General features: G+C 37.9%; 1 protein-coding gene across 1 annotated transcript in view; it reads left to right on the forward strand.

The window, feature by feature from the left end:
- C7H11orf65 (chromosome 7 C11orf65 homolog) overlaps positions 1-14,879 on the forward strand; it is a 57,300-nt gene that overhangs the window by 1,068 nt on the left and 41,353 nt on the right. Inside the window, exon 2 of the mRNA XM_049889375.1 lies at positions 5,373-5,465. Coding sequence (XP_049745332.1) covers positions 5,373-5,465 — 93 coding nt within the window. The remainder of the gene's footprint in view (positions 1-5,372; positions 5,466-14,879) is intronic.

Below are 14,879 nucleotides of genomic sequence, written 5' to 3' on the forward strand. Positions count from 1 at the left end.
AAATCCATTTGTCCCCTTTCCTGTTTTGTACTTTTGTTGTCAGATAGTTCACTTAAACTTCTGTTTTAAATCTCAGAAGACATTATTGTTTTTGTTTTAAACAGTTGGTATTCGTTTTTATTTATCTACTTATTTACCCTTTTCAGTGCTCTCTATTCCTTCCTCAAATTCTATGCTTCTCTATGGTATTATTTTCCTACAACTTCAGGAATTCCCTATAGTATTTCTTTTAGGGCAGGCTTCCTGTGAAAAATTCTGTCAGCTTTTATTTGTCTGAAAGCATCTTTAGTTCATTTTTATATTCAAAGAGTATTACCACTATGTGTAGAAATCGAGGTTGGCATGTTGTTTCTCTCAGCACCTTAAAGATGCCATTCCATTTTATTCTGGCTTCCATAGTTTCTATTGAACAGTCAAGCATAAGTTTTAGTCTTTCTACTAATAAACACAAATTTATTATCTTAACATTCTAGAGGTTAAAAGCTCAAAATGGTGTCATTGGGTTAATATCAGGATGTTAACAGGGGTGTGTTCTTTCTGGAGGCTTGTAATAGTTTCCTAGGGCTACCATAACAAAGTATCACAGTGGGTGACTTATCAGAATAGAAATTTATTGTTTTACAGTTCTGGCGCCTACTAGTCTCACTTGGGTGTTGACAGGGCCATGTTCTCTCCAAAGGCTCTAGAGGTAGATCCTTTCTTGTCTCTACTGATTTCTGCTAGACCTTGGCATTCCTTGGCTTATAGCTACAGCGTAACCCTATTGTCACATGGCCGTTTTTTTCTCTTTCTGTGTCTCTTCCCTTTTATAGTATACTAGTCAAATTGAATTAGGACCCACCCTACTCTGGTATGACTTTATATTATCTTAACTGATAATATCTTCAAAGACATTATTTCCAAACAAGGCCATGTCCATAGGTACCAGGGGTTATGACTTCAACATAAATTTTTTTGGAATATAATTTGTTACCTGATGAGGGTCTGTGCCAGGAGCAGTCGAGCCAATAAAACTTACTCCAAGTCAGAAAAAGTGAGGAAGTTTATTCAGGAGATGCATACATCACTGGGGACCAGCAGCAACACAGGCTGTCTGTATGGAGTCCCAAAGAGCAATTTTACATTAGAGCTTATATAGAATTTTACAAGGGTTAGAAGTGTCTTTGTAGTTACTTGGTCTGAGGTATGCTCAAGAGAAGTTATTCATTACAGGATAGTGAACAAAAATACCTGTCAGACATCTCTTTATTAGGCTAAAGATATACATATCAGATAAGGGGGCTCTAATTTTCCTGTGGGGGTTGTAAGCCACAGGTGGTCTGACATAACGAAAGGTTATTTGCCAGTTTAAAAGAGAGAACAAAGTCATTAACATTTGATCAAAACAAAGTCATTAACAGAGGTATGTGAAGGAGGGGACAGGCAGAGGAAGGAGAAAAACTTAGAGGGTCATCATGACTTAGGTGTGTCATGTTCTCAGTTGCCCGTTTTGAAATAGGAGAAAACATGCTGGGGAGTATCTGGGGTCCCATAGTTCAATCCATAACAAGGCTTTAGGGAAGAATCAATTTTCTTGCCTTTTCTAGCTACTAGGGGCTGCCAACATTCCTTGGCTCATGGCATTCTTCTATCTCAAAGCCAGTAATAGCCTGTCAGGTCTTTTTCATATTACATCATTCTGACACTAACTCACTTGCCTCTCTCTTTCACTTATAAGGATCCTTGTGATTGATTACTTTGGGACCACTGGGATGATCCAGGATAATCTCCCCATCTCATGGTCTATTAACTAGCAACCTTAATTTCATGTACAATTTTAATCCATCCTTGCCATGTAATATATTCACAGATTCCAGAAACATCTTTTTGGGGGGGTGGCCATCATTCTGCCAACCGTACCACTATATCTTACATTTGCTTGTAGAGAAATGGGGGAGGAAAAAAAGAAAGGAAAATAACTGGTTAATATTTATATAAAATATATACAAGAAATACTTATAAACACTACTTGTTTCTGTAACTAATTATGGGGCTATAGCTGATATTTATAATTTTATTTGTCCACTACCCATTCTATAGCCCCTTTTTCCTCAGCAAGCAGCTTAACTGGTCATGGTTCCTTGCCTGGTTGGGTGAACAAAACCTTCATTTGTAAAAGGTCTAGGCTGTTAGCAGTTCTGCCTATATTGTGTTGTTATAATTTTCCATTAACTTTTTTTTACAGAACACGGGATTACTAAGAGGCATCTCAGAAGATACCCTGAATTCCAGACATAATCCTCGCTACCCTCATTTGTAGCAACAATTCCTTTTCTTCTTGATAGTCGCGATCAATCACCCCAGACAGTACAATAACTGCCTTGTTTTGCCTGCTAGTTCGCTGGCATAAGGAGCCCAAAATGGCCAGGTGGCAGTATCAGCTTCCATTTTAATGGAACTATTAGCTTGTACCTTGGTGGACACATTCCTTAAATGGGAACTTTATATCAACAAGGGCCACAGGTACAAGGACAGGAAGTAAAAATTTCACTAGTGAGTAATCAGAGGTAATATAGTGAGAGAGCCACTTCTATTTCCATTCCTTGATTCCCAGATTCATAAATGCTGGTTGTGGGAAAAATAGCACCGTATACTGGCTGTTGGTTTGGAGCACATGCTACATATATACTATAACTGAGTCTTTAAATGCCATTTTACTATTCTTTCAGGACAATTGGTCTAGGGTAAGGGAGAACAAGGTAAGATCAGTGAATTTCATAAGCATGGACCCATTTCTGTACTTCATGTGCTGTGAGCTGAGTTCCCTGATCAGAAGCAATGCTGTGTGGTATATCATGATAGTGGATAACGCATTCTGAAAGTACACAGATAGTGGTTTATTGTAGAAGCATTGTACACATAGAAGGACAAAGTGTCAATTCTAGTGAGAATAAATGTTGCTACTCCTATAATAGAAATGTCCAAATAATCCATCTGTCCAAGGAAACTCACTGGCTCTCCCTGCTTCCCCCACTGCCTGCCAGGAATGTTGCCACATCAGGGGTTCAGTGTTAGCTTAAACATAAAACCTGCTTTGGCAAATTGGGCACTCAGCAGGGGCAGTAACCAGATATGGTGAGTAGAAGTCCATGTCGAGCCCATGAATAGCCACCATTCCTGCTCCCATGGCCACTTTGGGCCCATTGGGCGAGGAAAGGGGTGGCTGGGGAAAAAGGCTGGATGGCTCCAAAGAATGAGTCATCTTCCCCACCTGATTGTTAAGATTCTCCTCTGCTAAGATTTTTCTTAGATGAGCATTCACATGGGACACAAATATCTTAAACACTGGATGCCCATTTGGAGAGGTCTGTCCACATACTTCTCGCCCGGACCTCTTGTCACCAGTTTTCTAGCCATTTTCTTTCCAAGTCCTTGACCATTTAGCCAAACCATCAATCGCTGCCCATCTGTAGATATGTACCTCTGGCCATATTTCCTATCAGGCACAATATACTACCAGGTGCACTGCTTGGGAAATAGCCCTGGTGGCACAGTGGTTAAGCGCTCAACTGCTGACCAAAAAGTCAGCAGTTCAAACTCACCAGCTGCTCCGCATGAAAAAGATGTGGCAGTCCGCTTTCATAAAGGCTATAGCCTTGGAAACCCTATGGGGCAGTTCTACTCTGTCCTATAGGATCAGAATGAGTAAGAATTAACCTGATAGGAACCAGTTATGGGTGCTGCTTGAGGTCTGCCCGCTGGAAGGATTTTTCTCACCACTGTCCCTCAGGTCCAGCCCTGAGTGAAATTGTAGTATGTATGGAACTTTCTTATGGGTTAACTTTGTTCTTGACCTTTTGAGGCCTGCTAGGACTTAAATTTGACCGATAGAATGTAGAATAAGTGATCTGCATGATTTCTGAAATAAGGCCTTAAGAGATATTGGAACTTCCACTTTTGTTCTCTTGGAACTCTAAAACCTCTATGCTGTGAAGAAGCTCAAGATCAAAGACTATGTGGAGAGAGAGGCCCAACCAACCCAGACGTTCCAATAATCAAGCTGAGGTCCCAGATATTGAAGCATATTAAAGCACCAGCTTCAGCTGATTTAGCAGCTGACTACAGCCACATAAATGAGTCCAAGCAAATCCAACAAAACTGCCATGCCAACCCATAGAAAGTGAGAGATAATAAATGATCATTGCTGTAAGACGCTAAGTTTTGGGGTGGTTTGTTACGTGTCAGTAGGTAACTGATAAAGTAACCTACATATTTAAATCTTCAGATGCAAAACTACAGTACATTTTTCTTGATACTCGATTTGGGCTTTTTCTTGGAGGAAATAAACCTTCCTTTCAGAAAGAATACTGTTTGTGTTGAAGCAGGCTGCACTATCTTCCATAGGCTATTGTAGTGGTCCTTCAATTTGTCATATTGGTCTTATAAATTACTTCTATTTGAATTTATATTTTATATGAGCTAAAAAGAAAAAGGTTTACCAAGAGTTATTAAGGTTTTTTTTTTGAGGGGTGGGATGGATTTCTCAGGAGAAAGTTGTGGCAGTCTGCTTCCATAAAGATTATGACCTTGGAAACTCCATGGGGCAGTTCTGCTCTGGCATAGGGTTGCCATGAGTTGAAACTGACTCGACAGCACCAAGTTTTTTGGTTCAGAGGGTGGGTTTTGAGGTGGGAAGGAAAAGATTACCAAATAAATAGTTTTTAAAGATAATTGTTTGGGCAAATTTGCACTAATGTAAAAAATGCATAGGGTTTGTCAATCAGTGGAATTATTACAAGCCCGAGAGGGTGCTGTAATGATAACAATAGGTAAGATATTTATTAAGGGCTTTCTTGTTCCAGATGCTGTTCTAAGTGCTTTATAAATATTAACTCATTAGCCACTGTCACTTCTATTTTACTGATGAGAAAACTGATCACAGAGAAGTTAAGCAACTTGCTACCCTTCTTGTGCACAATGCTTTTACAAGAACCACTATCTGGGTATTTTCATAATGCTTTATTCACAGCTAATAAGTGCTAACATTAGAACCGAAACAATGTTATGCCATACTCAGTGCTCTTAACCACTATGCTGTATATACTTTTTCTTAGATTACTCTGGAGAATATACCCAACTGAAGTTGTGAATATTTTAGGTGTCGTTGCTAGTGATGCAATTACAAATTTAAGGTTTACTTCTTTATGAGAACAATACCAATATTACTTGACTTGTCAAAGCTAACCCTGAGTGGATATTTTTTCTAAAATTAGTTTACATACATAAAATCTACTTTATGGTTTTTATTTATCTTTGCCCTACTTAAGCGAAAAGCAATTAGAACTAGAAAAATCTGGTTTGGACCATAAAATATTACATGTTTGAACCTCTAGGATGTTGCTGTATACAAACACTTTAAAAGTGTGATTAATATAAGAAGACAAGGGGAGCCACATCAAATAGTGAGATATATTAATCCTAAAGAGGTAAGTGCATAATTTATTGATAATTTTTTTCCCTTAAATATGTGTGGCTGTTTTATCAGTTTACTGTGCTCATAATTGTTTATTTTTAAAAAACTTTTTAATTAAAGTATTGCATGTATAAAAGTTGATAAAACATGAATGTATAGTCCAATGAATTACCAAAAAGCAAACACCTGTGTAACCATTATCCAGATCAATCTTTCATATGCTAAACCACTCCCTTCATGTGCCCTATAAATTACAGCCAAGCCTTCCTTCCAAAAGATAGCCTCTATTTTGAATTCTAACATTTTGCTTTACTTTTATGTTTTTGAACTATAAATAAATAGAATCCTATAGTATGTTTTTGTGCCTAGCATTGTTCATTCAGTGTTATGTTTGTGTAGCTCAATTTCATTCATTGTTATTAATAGACAGCCTTCCACTTTATGAATATATTACTGTTTATTCATTCAGTCATGCCACATGGGTGGAACCTGTACGTAGACCAAGAGGCAGTTGAGAGCAAGGGGATACTGCATGATTTAAAATCAAGGAAGGTGTTCCATAGCAGTTTTATTCATAATAGCCCAAAATTAGAGAGAACTCAAATATATATTATAACAGAATTAATAAATAGTGTGCTCAAAAATGGAAACCCTGGTGGCATAGTGGTTAAGTGCTATGGCTGCTAACAAAAGGGTCGGCAGTTCGAATCCACCAGGTGCTCCTTGGAAGCTCTGTGGGGGCAGTTCTGCTCTGTCCTCTAGGGTCCCTATGAGTCGGAATTGACTCGATGGCACTGGGTTTGGTTTTTTGGTGCTCAAAAATAAATAAATAAATTCTGTAGTCAAAATATGAGCTTGCGTACATCCCACCTGAATTTAGAGACCACCTCAAGAATAGATTTGATACATTGAACACTAATGACTGACGACCAGACAAGTTGTGGAATAACATCAAGGATGTCATATGTGAAGAAAGTAAGAGGTCATTAAAAAGACAGGAAAAAAAGAAAAGACCAAAGCGGATGTCAGAAGAGACTCTGGAAATGTGCTTGAACGTCAAGTAGCGAAAGCAAAAGGAAGAAATGATGAAGTAAAGAAACTGAACAGAAGATTTCAAAAGGATGGCTTGAGAAGACAAAGTAAAGTAATATAATGAAATGTGCAAAGACCTGGAATTAGAAAGCCAAAAGGGAAGAACACACTTGGCATATCTCAAGCTGAAAGAACCAAAGGAAAACTTCAAGCCTCGAGTAGAAATATTGAAGAATTTGAAAGGGCAAAATATTGAACAACACAGGAAGCATCAAAAGAAGATGGAAGGAATACAGAGAGTCACTATACCAAAAAGAATTGGTTGATGTTGAACCACTTCAGGAGGTAGCATATGATCAAGAACCAATGGTACTGAATGAAGAAGTCCAAGCTGCACTGAAGGAATTGGTGAAAAACAAGACTGCAGGAATTGACAGAATACCAATTGAGATGTTTCAACAAATGGATGGAACACTGGAAGCACTCACTTGTCTATGCTAAGAAATCTGGAAGAGAGCTACCTGGCCAGTCAACTGGAAGAGATCCATATTTGTGCCCATTCCAAAGAAAGGTGATCTAACAGAATGAGGAAATTATTGAACAATATCATTAACATCACACAGAAGTAAAATTTTGCTGAAGAACATTTAAAAGTGGTTGCAGCAGTACACTGACAGGGAACTGCCAGAAATTCAAGATGGATTCAGAAGAAGATGTGGAATGAGGGATATCATTGCTGACTTCAGATGGATCCTGGCTTAAAGCAGAGAACACCAGAAAGATGATTACCTGTGTTTTATTGACTATGCAAAGGCATTCAACTGTGTGGCTCATAACAAATTATGGATGACATTACAAAGAATGTGCTCATGAGGAACCTATACATAGACCAAGGGATAGTCGTTTGAACAGAACAAGGGGATACTGCATGGTTTAAAATCAGGAAAGGTGTGCATCAGGATTGTATCCTTTCACCATACTTATTCAATTTGTATGCTGAGCAACTAATCTGAGAAGCTGGGCTATATGAAGAAAAACAGGATATCAGGATTGGAGAAAGACTCATTAACAACCTGCGTTATGCAGATGACACAACCTGGGTTGTTGAAAATGAAGAGGACTTGAAGCACTTACTGAAGAAGATCAAAGGCCACAGCCTTCAATGTGGATTACACCTTAAATAAAGAAAACAAAATCCTCACAAGTGGATCAATAAACAGCATGATGATAAGCAGAGAAAAGATTGAATTTGTCAAGGATTTTATTTTCCTTGGATCCACAATCAACATCCATGGAAGGAGCAGTCAGGAAATCAAATAATGTATTGCATTGGGCAAATCTGCTGCAAAGGACCTGTTTTTTGTTTTTTTTTTTAATTTTAAATTGTACTTTAAGTGAAAGTTTACAGCTCAAGTTAATTTCTCATACAAAAATTTATACACACATTATTATGTGGCCCTGGTTGTTATGCCTATAATGTGACAGCACACTCCCTCCTTTCCACCCCAGATTTCCCATGTCCATTCAACCAGATCCTATCCCTTTCTGCCTTCTCATCTCACCTCCAAACATTTAGTCTTGTATATCTACTTGAACTAAGAAACAGTCTTCACTAGTGTCATTTTATGTCTCATAGTCCAGTCTAGTCTTTGTCTGAAGAGTTGGAATGGTTTTAGCTCTGGGCTAACAGAGAGTCTGGGGGCCATGCCTTCTGGGGTTCATCCAGTCTCAGCCAGACCATTAAATCTGGCCTTTTTACAAGAATTTGAGCTCTGCACCCCACTTTTCTCCTACTCAGTCAGGGACTTTCTGTTGTGTTCCCTGTCAGGGCAGTCATTGGTGGTAGCCAGGCACCATCTAGTTCTTCTGGTCTCAGGCTGATGGGGTCTCTTTATGTGGCCCTTTTTGTCTCTTAGGCTAGCATTTTCCTTTTGTCTTTGGTGTTCTTTATTCTCCTTTGCTCCAGGTGGGTTGAGGCCAATTGATGCATCTTAGATGGTTGCTCACTAGCTTTTTAAGACCCCAGATGCCACTCGCCAAAGCAGGATGCAGAACTTTTAATAAACTTTGTTATACCAATTGACCTAGATATCTCCTGAAACCATGGTCCCCAGACCCCCACCCCTGCTGCTCTGTCCCTTGAAGTGTTTGGTTGTGTTCAGGAAACTTCTTAGCTTTTGGTTTAGTCCAGTTGTGCTGCATTCCCTTATATTGTGTGTTGTTCTTCCCTTCATCTAAGATAAATCTTGTCTACTATCTAGTTTGTGAATCAAAGGACCTCTCTTTAAAATGTTAAAAAGCAAAGATGTCACTTTGAAGACTAAGGTATGCCTGACCCAAGCCATGGTATTTTCAATTGCCTAATATGCATGTGAAACCTGGACAGTGAATAAGGAAGATAAAAAAGAATTGATGCCTTTGAATTATGGTTTTGATGAAGAATACTGAATGTACCATGGATTGCCAGAAGAACGAACAAGTCTGACTTGGAAGAAACACAGTCAGAGTGCTCCAGGGAAGTAAGGATGGCAAGCTTTCATCTCACATACTTTGGACATGTTATCAGGGGGAACCAGTCCCTGGAGAAGGACATCATACTGGGTAAAGTAGAGGGTCAGCGAAAAAGACAAAGACCTTTGGCAAGATTGATCAACACAGTGGCTGCAAAAATTGGCTCAAACACAGTAACGATTATGAGGATGGTGCAGGACCAGGCAGTGTTTCATTCTTTTGTACATAGGGTCACCATGAAGCGGAACCAACTTGACGGCACCTAAGAACAACAACGATTCATTTGACAGTTTATTAAAATTTGGATTATTTCCAATTTGGAGCTATTATAAAGACTACTGCCAGGAATATCACATTTGTGCTTCCTGGTGCACATGTGCGTGCATTTCTTTTGGTTTCTACTCCACCTAGAACTGCAGTTGCTGAGAAGATGGGATATCTTTAACTCTAGGAGATAATGCCAAACTATTTTTTGAAGGTATTATACTAATTTATATTCCCACAATCTCTTTGCTGCTTAGATTTGCCTCGCCCACACTGGCTGGCTCCATCAGTGCCATTGTTTGTTACTGGCATTGCATTTTTTGGCTTCTTTTGGTTTCCTCCCAGCCTCTCATCACCACCCTCTCCTTTCTCTCCAACTCCTGGCTCTGTGTGCTAGCTTTGCTTCTTCTTGAAAGGTGGTGAAATGCTACTCAGCTGGGGAACTGCTTCCCCAGACAGCGCTGCCATGCTGATGGAATCCCTAGAGCTTTTTTTTTTTCTCTCTCTCTCTTTATGGTTTTGTTCTGTTTGTTTTCTTTTTCTCTTCATGGCTTGGGAGGCCCTTCTAATCAGACTGTGCTGCATGGCCTGGGACTTACTTTCCCGGTCTTTGCAGCCCCACTAGTGGCATCCCTGGGGGCTTTTCTTTTCTTTTTGTTCTAATTTTTATTATTTTATTTTCTTTTTCTCTTTTTCCTTTATGTTTTTCTCAATTTTCTGGTTTCTTGTCTCTCCATTCCAATGCAAGCTCCCTTAACACTCTTTTGTTTCTTTTTGTTTGTTTGCTTGTTTGTTTTTGGCTTCTGTTTCTCTCCTCTCTTCTTTCCCATACCCATCTTAGCTCCACACATCACAGTCTCCCCACTCCTTCCTGCTTACCTGCACTGTGCAGTGAACATCACACCCCCAAGCAGCACAGGCATGGCTACAGGAACCTGCCCTGCACTGATTACCAGCCCACCCTGTCAGCTCTAGTATGTGCCACAAACAACCCATACTAGCCCCTCCCCTTCAGCTGGACCTGCCCTGCTTCACCATAGCTGAGTGACTGGACCTGACCATTGGAAAAGGAGATGAAAATTATCATTGTGCTATAGACAAGCAAACAACAAAGAATGCACAGCCCGCTTGCTCAGGCATAACCAAATAAAACAAAAAAGCAGGATGAAACAAACAAATATACAATTAATAAATGAAGAAAATAACTACTGAATGTCCCAAAGATAGCAGACAATATCAAAATGTATAAAAAAAACAGGACAGGATCGTTCCAGTAGGCATCCAAAATAAAACACCAGATGACTTTTCAGTAAAAGAAAAGACTCTAGAACCACCTCATGAGGAATTCAAATCTCTAATAATCAGAGCTATCTAAGAATTGAAGCAAAAAGCAGACAAAAATGAGAAAAAAATAGACAAATTCATGGAAAAGGCAAATGCATGGAAAATACAGACAAAAAAATGGAATCAATTCAGGAAAAAAAAATACAGCAACAAAATGCCAAAATAAATTCACAACTAAAAAAAAAAATTAGAAATCCGAAAGATCAACAACAAGATTTCAAAAGTGGACAGTGTCATAGAAGGGCTGAGGAGTAGGTTTGAAACAGTGGAAGACAGGATCAGCAAAATTGAGGACAAACACTTGGATACTGCTTTGAGGAGGAAACAGAAAAAAAGAACAAAGAAAAATGAAGAAACACTGAGAATTATGTGGGATACAATCAAAAGCAAAAATTTTCGAGTGATCGAAGTTCCAGAACAGGGAGAAAATGGAAAATACGGGGAGGATCATTGAAGAATCACTGACAGAAGACTTCCCTGATATCGTGAAAGATGAAAAAGTGACCATACAAGAAGCTCAACGAACCCCACAGAGGATAGAATCCAAAAGAAAATCACCAAGGCATATCATAATCATAGTCACTAAAACTGAAGACAAAGAAAGAATCCTGAGAGCAGCTCAAGAAAAATGAAAAGTCACATACAGAGGGGAAACAATAATACTAAGTCTAATTACTCAGCAGAAACCATGTAGGCGAGCAGGCAATGGGATGACATATATAAAACCTTGAAAGAAAAATATTGCCAACCAAAAATAATATGTCCTGCAAAACTCACGTTCAAATATGATGGTAAAATTAGGACATTTCCAGATAAACAGAAATTAAGGGAATATGAAAAACCAAACCAAACTTGCAAATTATTAAAGGGAGTTTGAGAAGAAACAACATTGGACTATAGCCTGAACCTGGGACACAAGATCGTACCAGCCCAGATACGAACCTAGAAAATGAACTCTCAAGGACTATCCAAAATCAAAAGCATTACAAGGAACCAAAAAAAAAAAAAAAAAAAAAACCAGTGCCATCGAGTTAATTCCGACTCATAGCGACTCTGTAGGACAGAGTAGAACTGCCCCATAGAGTTTCCAAGGGGCTCTTGGTGGATTCAAACTGCTGACCCTTTGGTTAGTAGCTGCAGAACTTAACCAGTACACCACCAGGGTTTCCAACAAGGAACCAGAGAGGTTAATTTGTAAATGACAACAATGTCAGAACAATAAAAGAGTGGATAAACAGTGTAGGCATAGAACTTTCTAATGGAGAGGAAGGCAAAGCTATACCAAGTAATAATAGCCTGGTTCAAACCTGGGAAGATAAGGGTAAATTTCAAGGTAACCACAAAGAAAGTTAACAAACCTACTCATCAAAATAAAGAAGAAAAACATAAAGTTTCAGTAAAAACAAAATCTACAAAAACAAAAGAAATGAAAAATGTTCACAAACAAAAGGAATTCAGCACAGGAGAGTAAGAAACAAAGAAATCGTCAGCACCACAAAAAAAAAAAGCACTGTAAAATTACAGCAGTAAACTCACACCTATTAATAATTACACTGAACATAAATGGCCTAAATGCACCCATAAAGAGACAGAGAGTGACAGAATGGATAAAAAACAAAACAAAACAAAACAGAATCCATCATATGCTGTCTACAAGAGACACATCTTAGAAACAAAGACAAAAATTTATTAAAAATCAAAGGGTAGAAAAAATATATATGAAGCAAACAGCTACCAAAAAAGAGCAGGAGTGGCAATACTAATCTCAAATAAAATAGACTTTGAAACAAAAACCACCATAAAAAAAACAAAGAGGGGCACTATATAATGATCAAAGGGACAATCCATCAGGAAGACTTAACCATAATAAACAGCTATGCATCCAATGACAGGAATCTAAAATACATAAAACAAGTGTAACAGCACTGAAAAAAGAAATTTATGATTCCACAGTAATAGTAGGACACTTCAACACACCACTCTCGGTAAAGGACAGAATATCTAGAAAGAAACTCAACAAAGATACAGAAGAGCTAAAGGACACAATTAGCTAACTTGACCTCATAAACGTACACAGAACACTCCACCCATCAGCTGCAAAGTACACATTCTTTTCCAACGCACATGGAACATTCTCCACAATAGACCACATCTTAGGCCACAGAGCAACCCTCAACAAAATCCAAAACATTGAGATAATACAAAGTATCTTTTCTGACCACAACACCATCAAGGTAGAAATTAACAACAGGAAGAGACCCAAAAGCAAGGAAAAAAAATCAGTTACATGAAAACTGAATAATACCCTCCTTAAAAACCAAGGGGTAATAGAAGAAATCAGAGATGCAATAAAAAAATTCCTAGAATCAAATGAGAATGAAAACCAAAAGCTTTGGGGCAGAGCGAAGGCACTCCTCAGAGGTCAATTTATAGCAATAGATGCACACATCAAAAAAGAAGAAAGGGGCAAAATCAAAGCATTAGCTACAAAACTTGAACAAACATAAAACAGCAAAAAAAAAAAAAAAAGCCCACAGTCATGAGAAGAAAGGAAATAATAAAGATCAGAGCAGAAATAAATAGAGGATAGAAAAACAGTAAAAAGAATGAACAAAACCAAAAGTTGGTTCTTTGAAAGGATCAACAAAATCAAAAAACCACTGGGCAAACTGACAAAAGGAAAACAGGAGAGGACACAAATAACCCAAATAAGAAATGAAATGGAGGATATTACAACAGACCCAAATGAGATAAAAAGGATCATAATAGAGTATTATAAAAAACTATACTTGAACAAATTTGAAAATCTGGAGGAAATGGACAAATTTCTAGAAACATACTATCCAAACTAACAAAAAATGATGCTGAAAATCTGAACAGACCCATAACAAAAGAAGAGATTGAAAAGGTAATAAAAAAACTCCCAAAGAAAAAAGCCCCGGCCCAGATGGCTTCACTGGAGAATTATACTAAACATTCAGAGAAGAGCTTATCCAAGTACTACTCAAACTATTTCAGAACATAGAAAAGGAAATCATACTTCTGAATTCATTCTATGAAGCCAACATAACCCTGATACCAAAAACAGGTAAAGACACCACAAAAAAAGAAAATTACAGACCAATATCTCTCATGAATATAGATGCAAAAATCCTTTAAAAAATTCTAACCAATACAATTGAGTATCATATCAAAAAAATAATATGCCACAATCAAGTAGGATTCATACTAGGTATGCAAGAATGGTTCAGTATTAGAAAATCCATCAATGTAATCCACCACATAAATGAAAGAAAAGAATCACATGATCATCTCAATCGACACAGAAAAGGCATTCAACAAAGTCCAACACCCATTCCTGATAAAAAAAACTCTCAATAAAATAGGTGTAGAAGGGAATTTCCTCAATATAAAAACCAACAGCCAACGTCATTCTTACTGGAGATAGGCTGAAAACATTCCCCTTGAGAATAGGAACAAGACAAGACACCACCCCTATTTAACATTCTCCTGGAATTTTTGGCTAGAGCATTAAGACAAGAAAAAGGGCATCCAAATCGGTAATACAGAAGTTAAACTGTTAACTGTCCCTATTTGTGGATGATATGATACTATACCTAAAAATAACGCAAAAGACTCCATGAGAAAACTACTGGAACTAATAGAAAGGTTCAGCAGGATAGTAGGATACAAGATAACATATAAAAATCAGTTGATTCTTATACACCAATAAAGAGAATAATGAAGAGGAGATCAGGAAAATAATACTATTTATAATAGCCCCTAAAAAAGTAAAATACTTAGGAATAAATATAACCAGGGATGTAAAAGACCTATACAAAGAAAACTACAAAACACTACTGCAAGAAACCAAGAGATCTACATAAATGGAAAAACACATCATGCTCATGGATAGGTAGACTCAACATTGTGAAAATGACAATTCCACCCTCTCGTAACCATCAAAGAATATTTTCTGTATGGTTAAACTATTTCTCGAGTTCTTATAATAGTGGTCTTATACAATATTTGTCCTTTTGCAACTAATTTCACTCAGCATAATGCCTTCTAGATTCCTCCATGTTATGAAATGATTCACGGTTTTATCATTGTTCTTTATCGATGCATTGTGTATTCCATTGTGTGAATATACCACAATTTATATACCCATTCATCCGTTGATAGGCGCCTTGGTTGCTTCCATCTTTTTGCTATTGTAAACAGTGCTGCAGTGAACATGGCTGTGCATATATCTGTTCGTGTAAAGGCTCTTATT

The sequence above is a fragment of the Elephas maximus genome, chromosome 7 (genome assembly GCF_024166365.1).
Source record: "Elephas maximus indicus isolate mEleMax1 chromosome 7, mEleMax1 primary haplotype, whole genome shotgun sequence".
In the NCBI taxonomy this organism is placed as follows: domain Eukaryota; kingdom Metazoa; phylum Chordata; class Mammalia; order Proboscidea; family Elephantidae; genus Elephas; species Elephas maximus.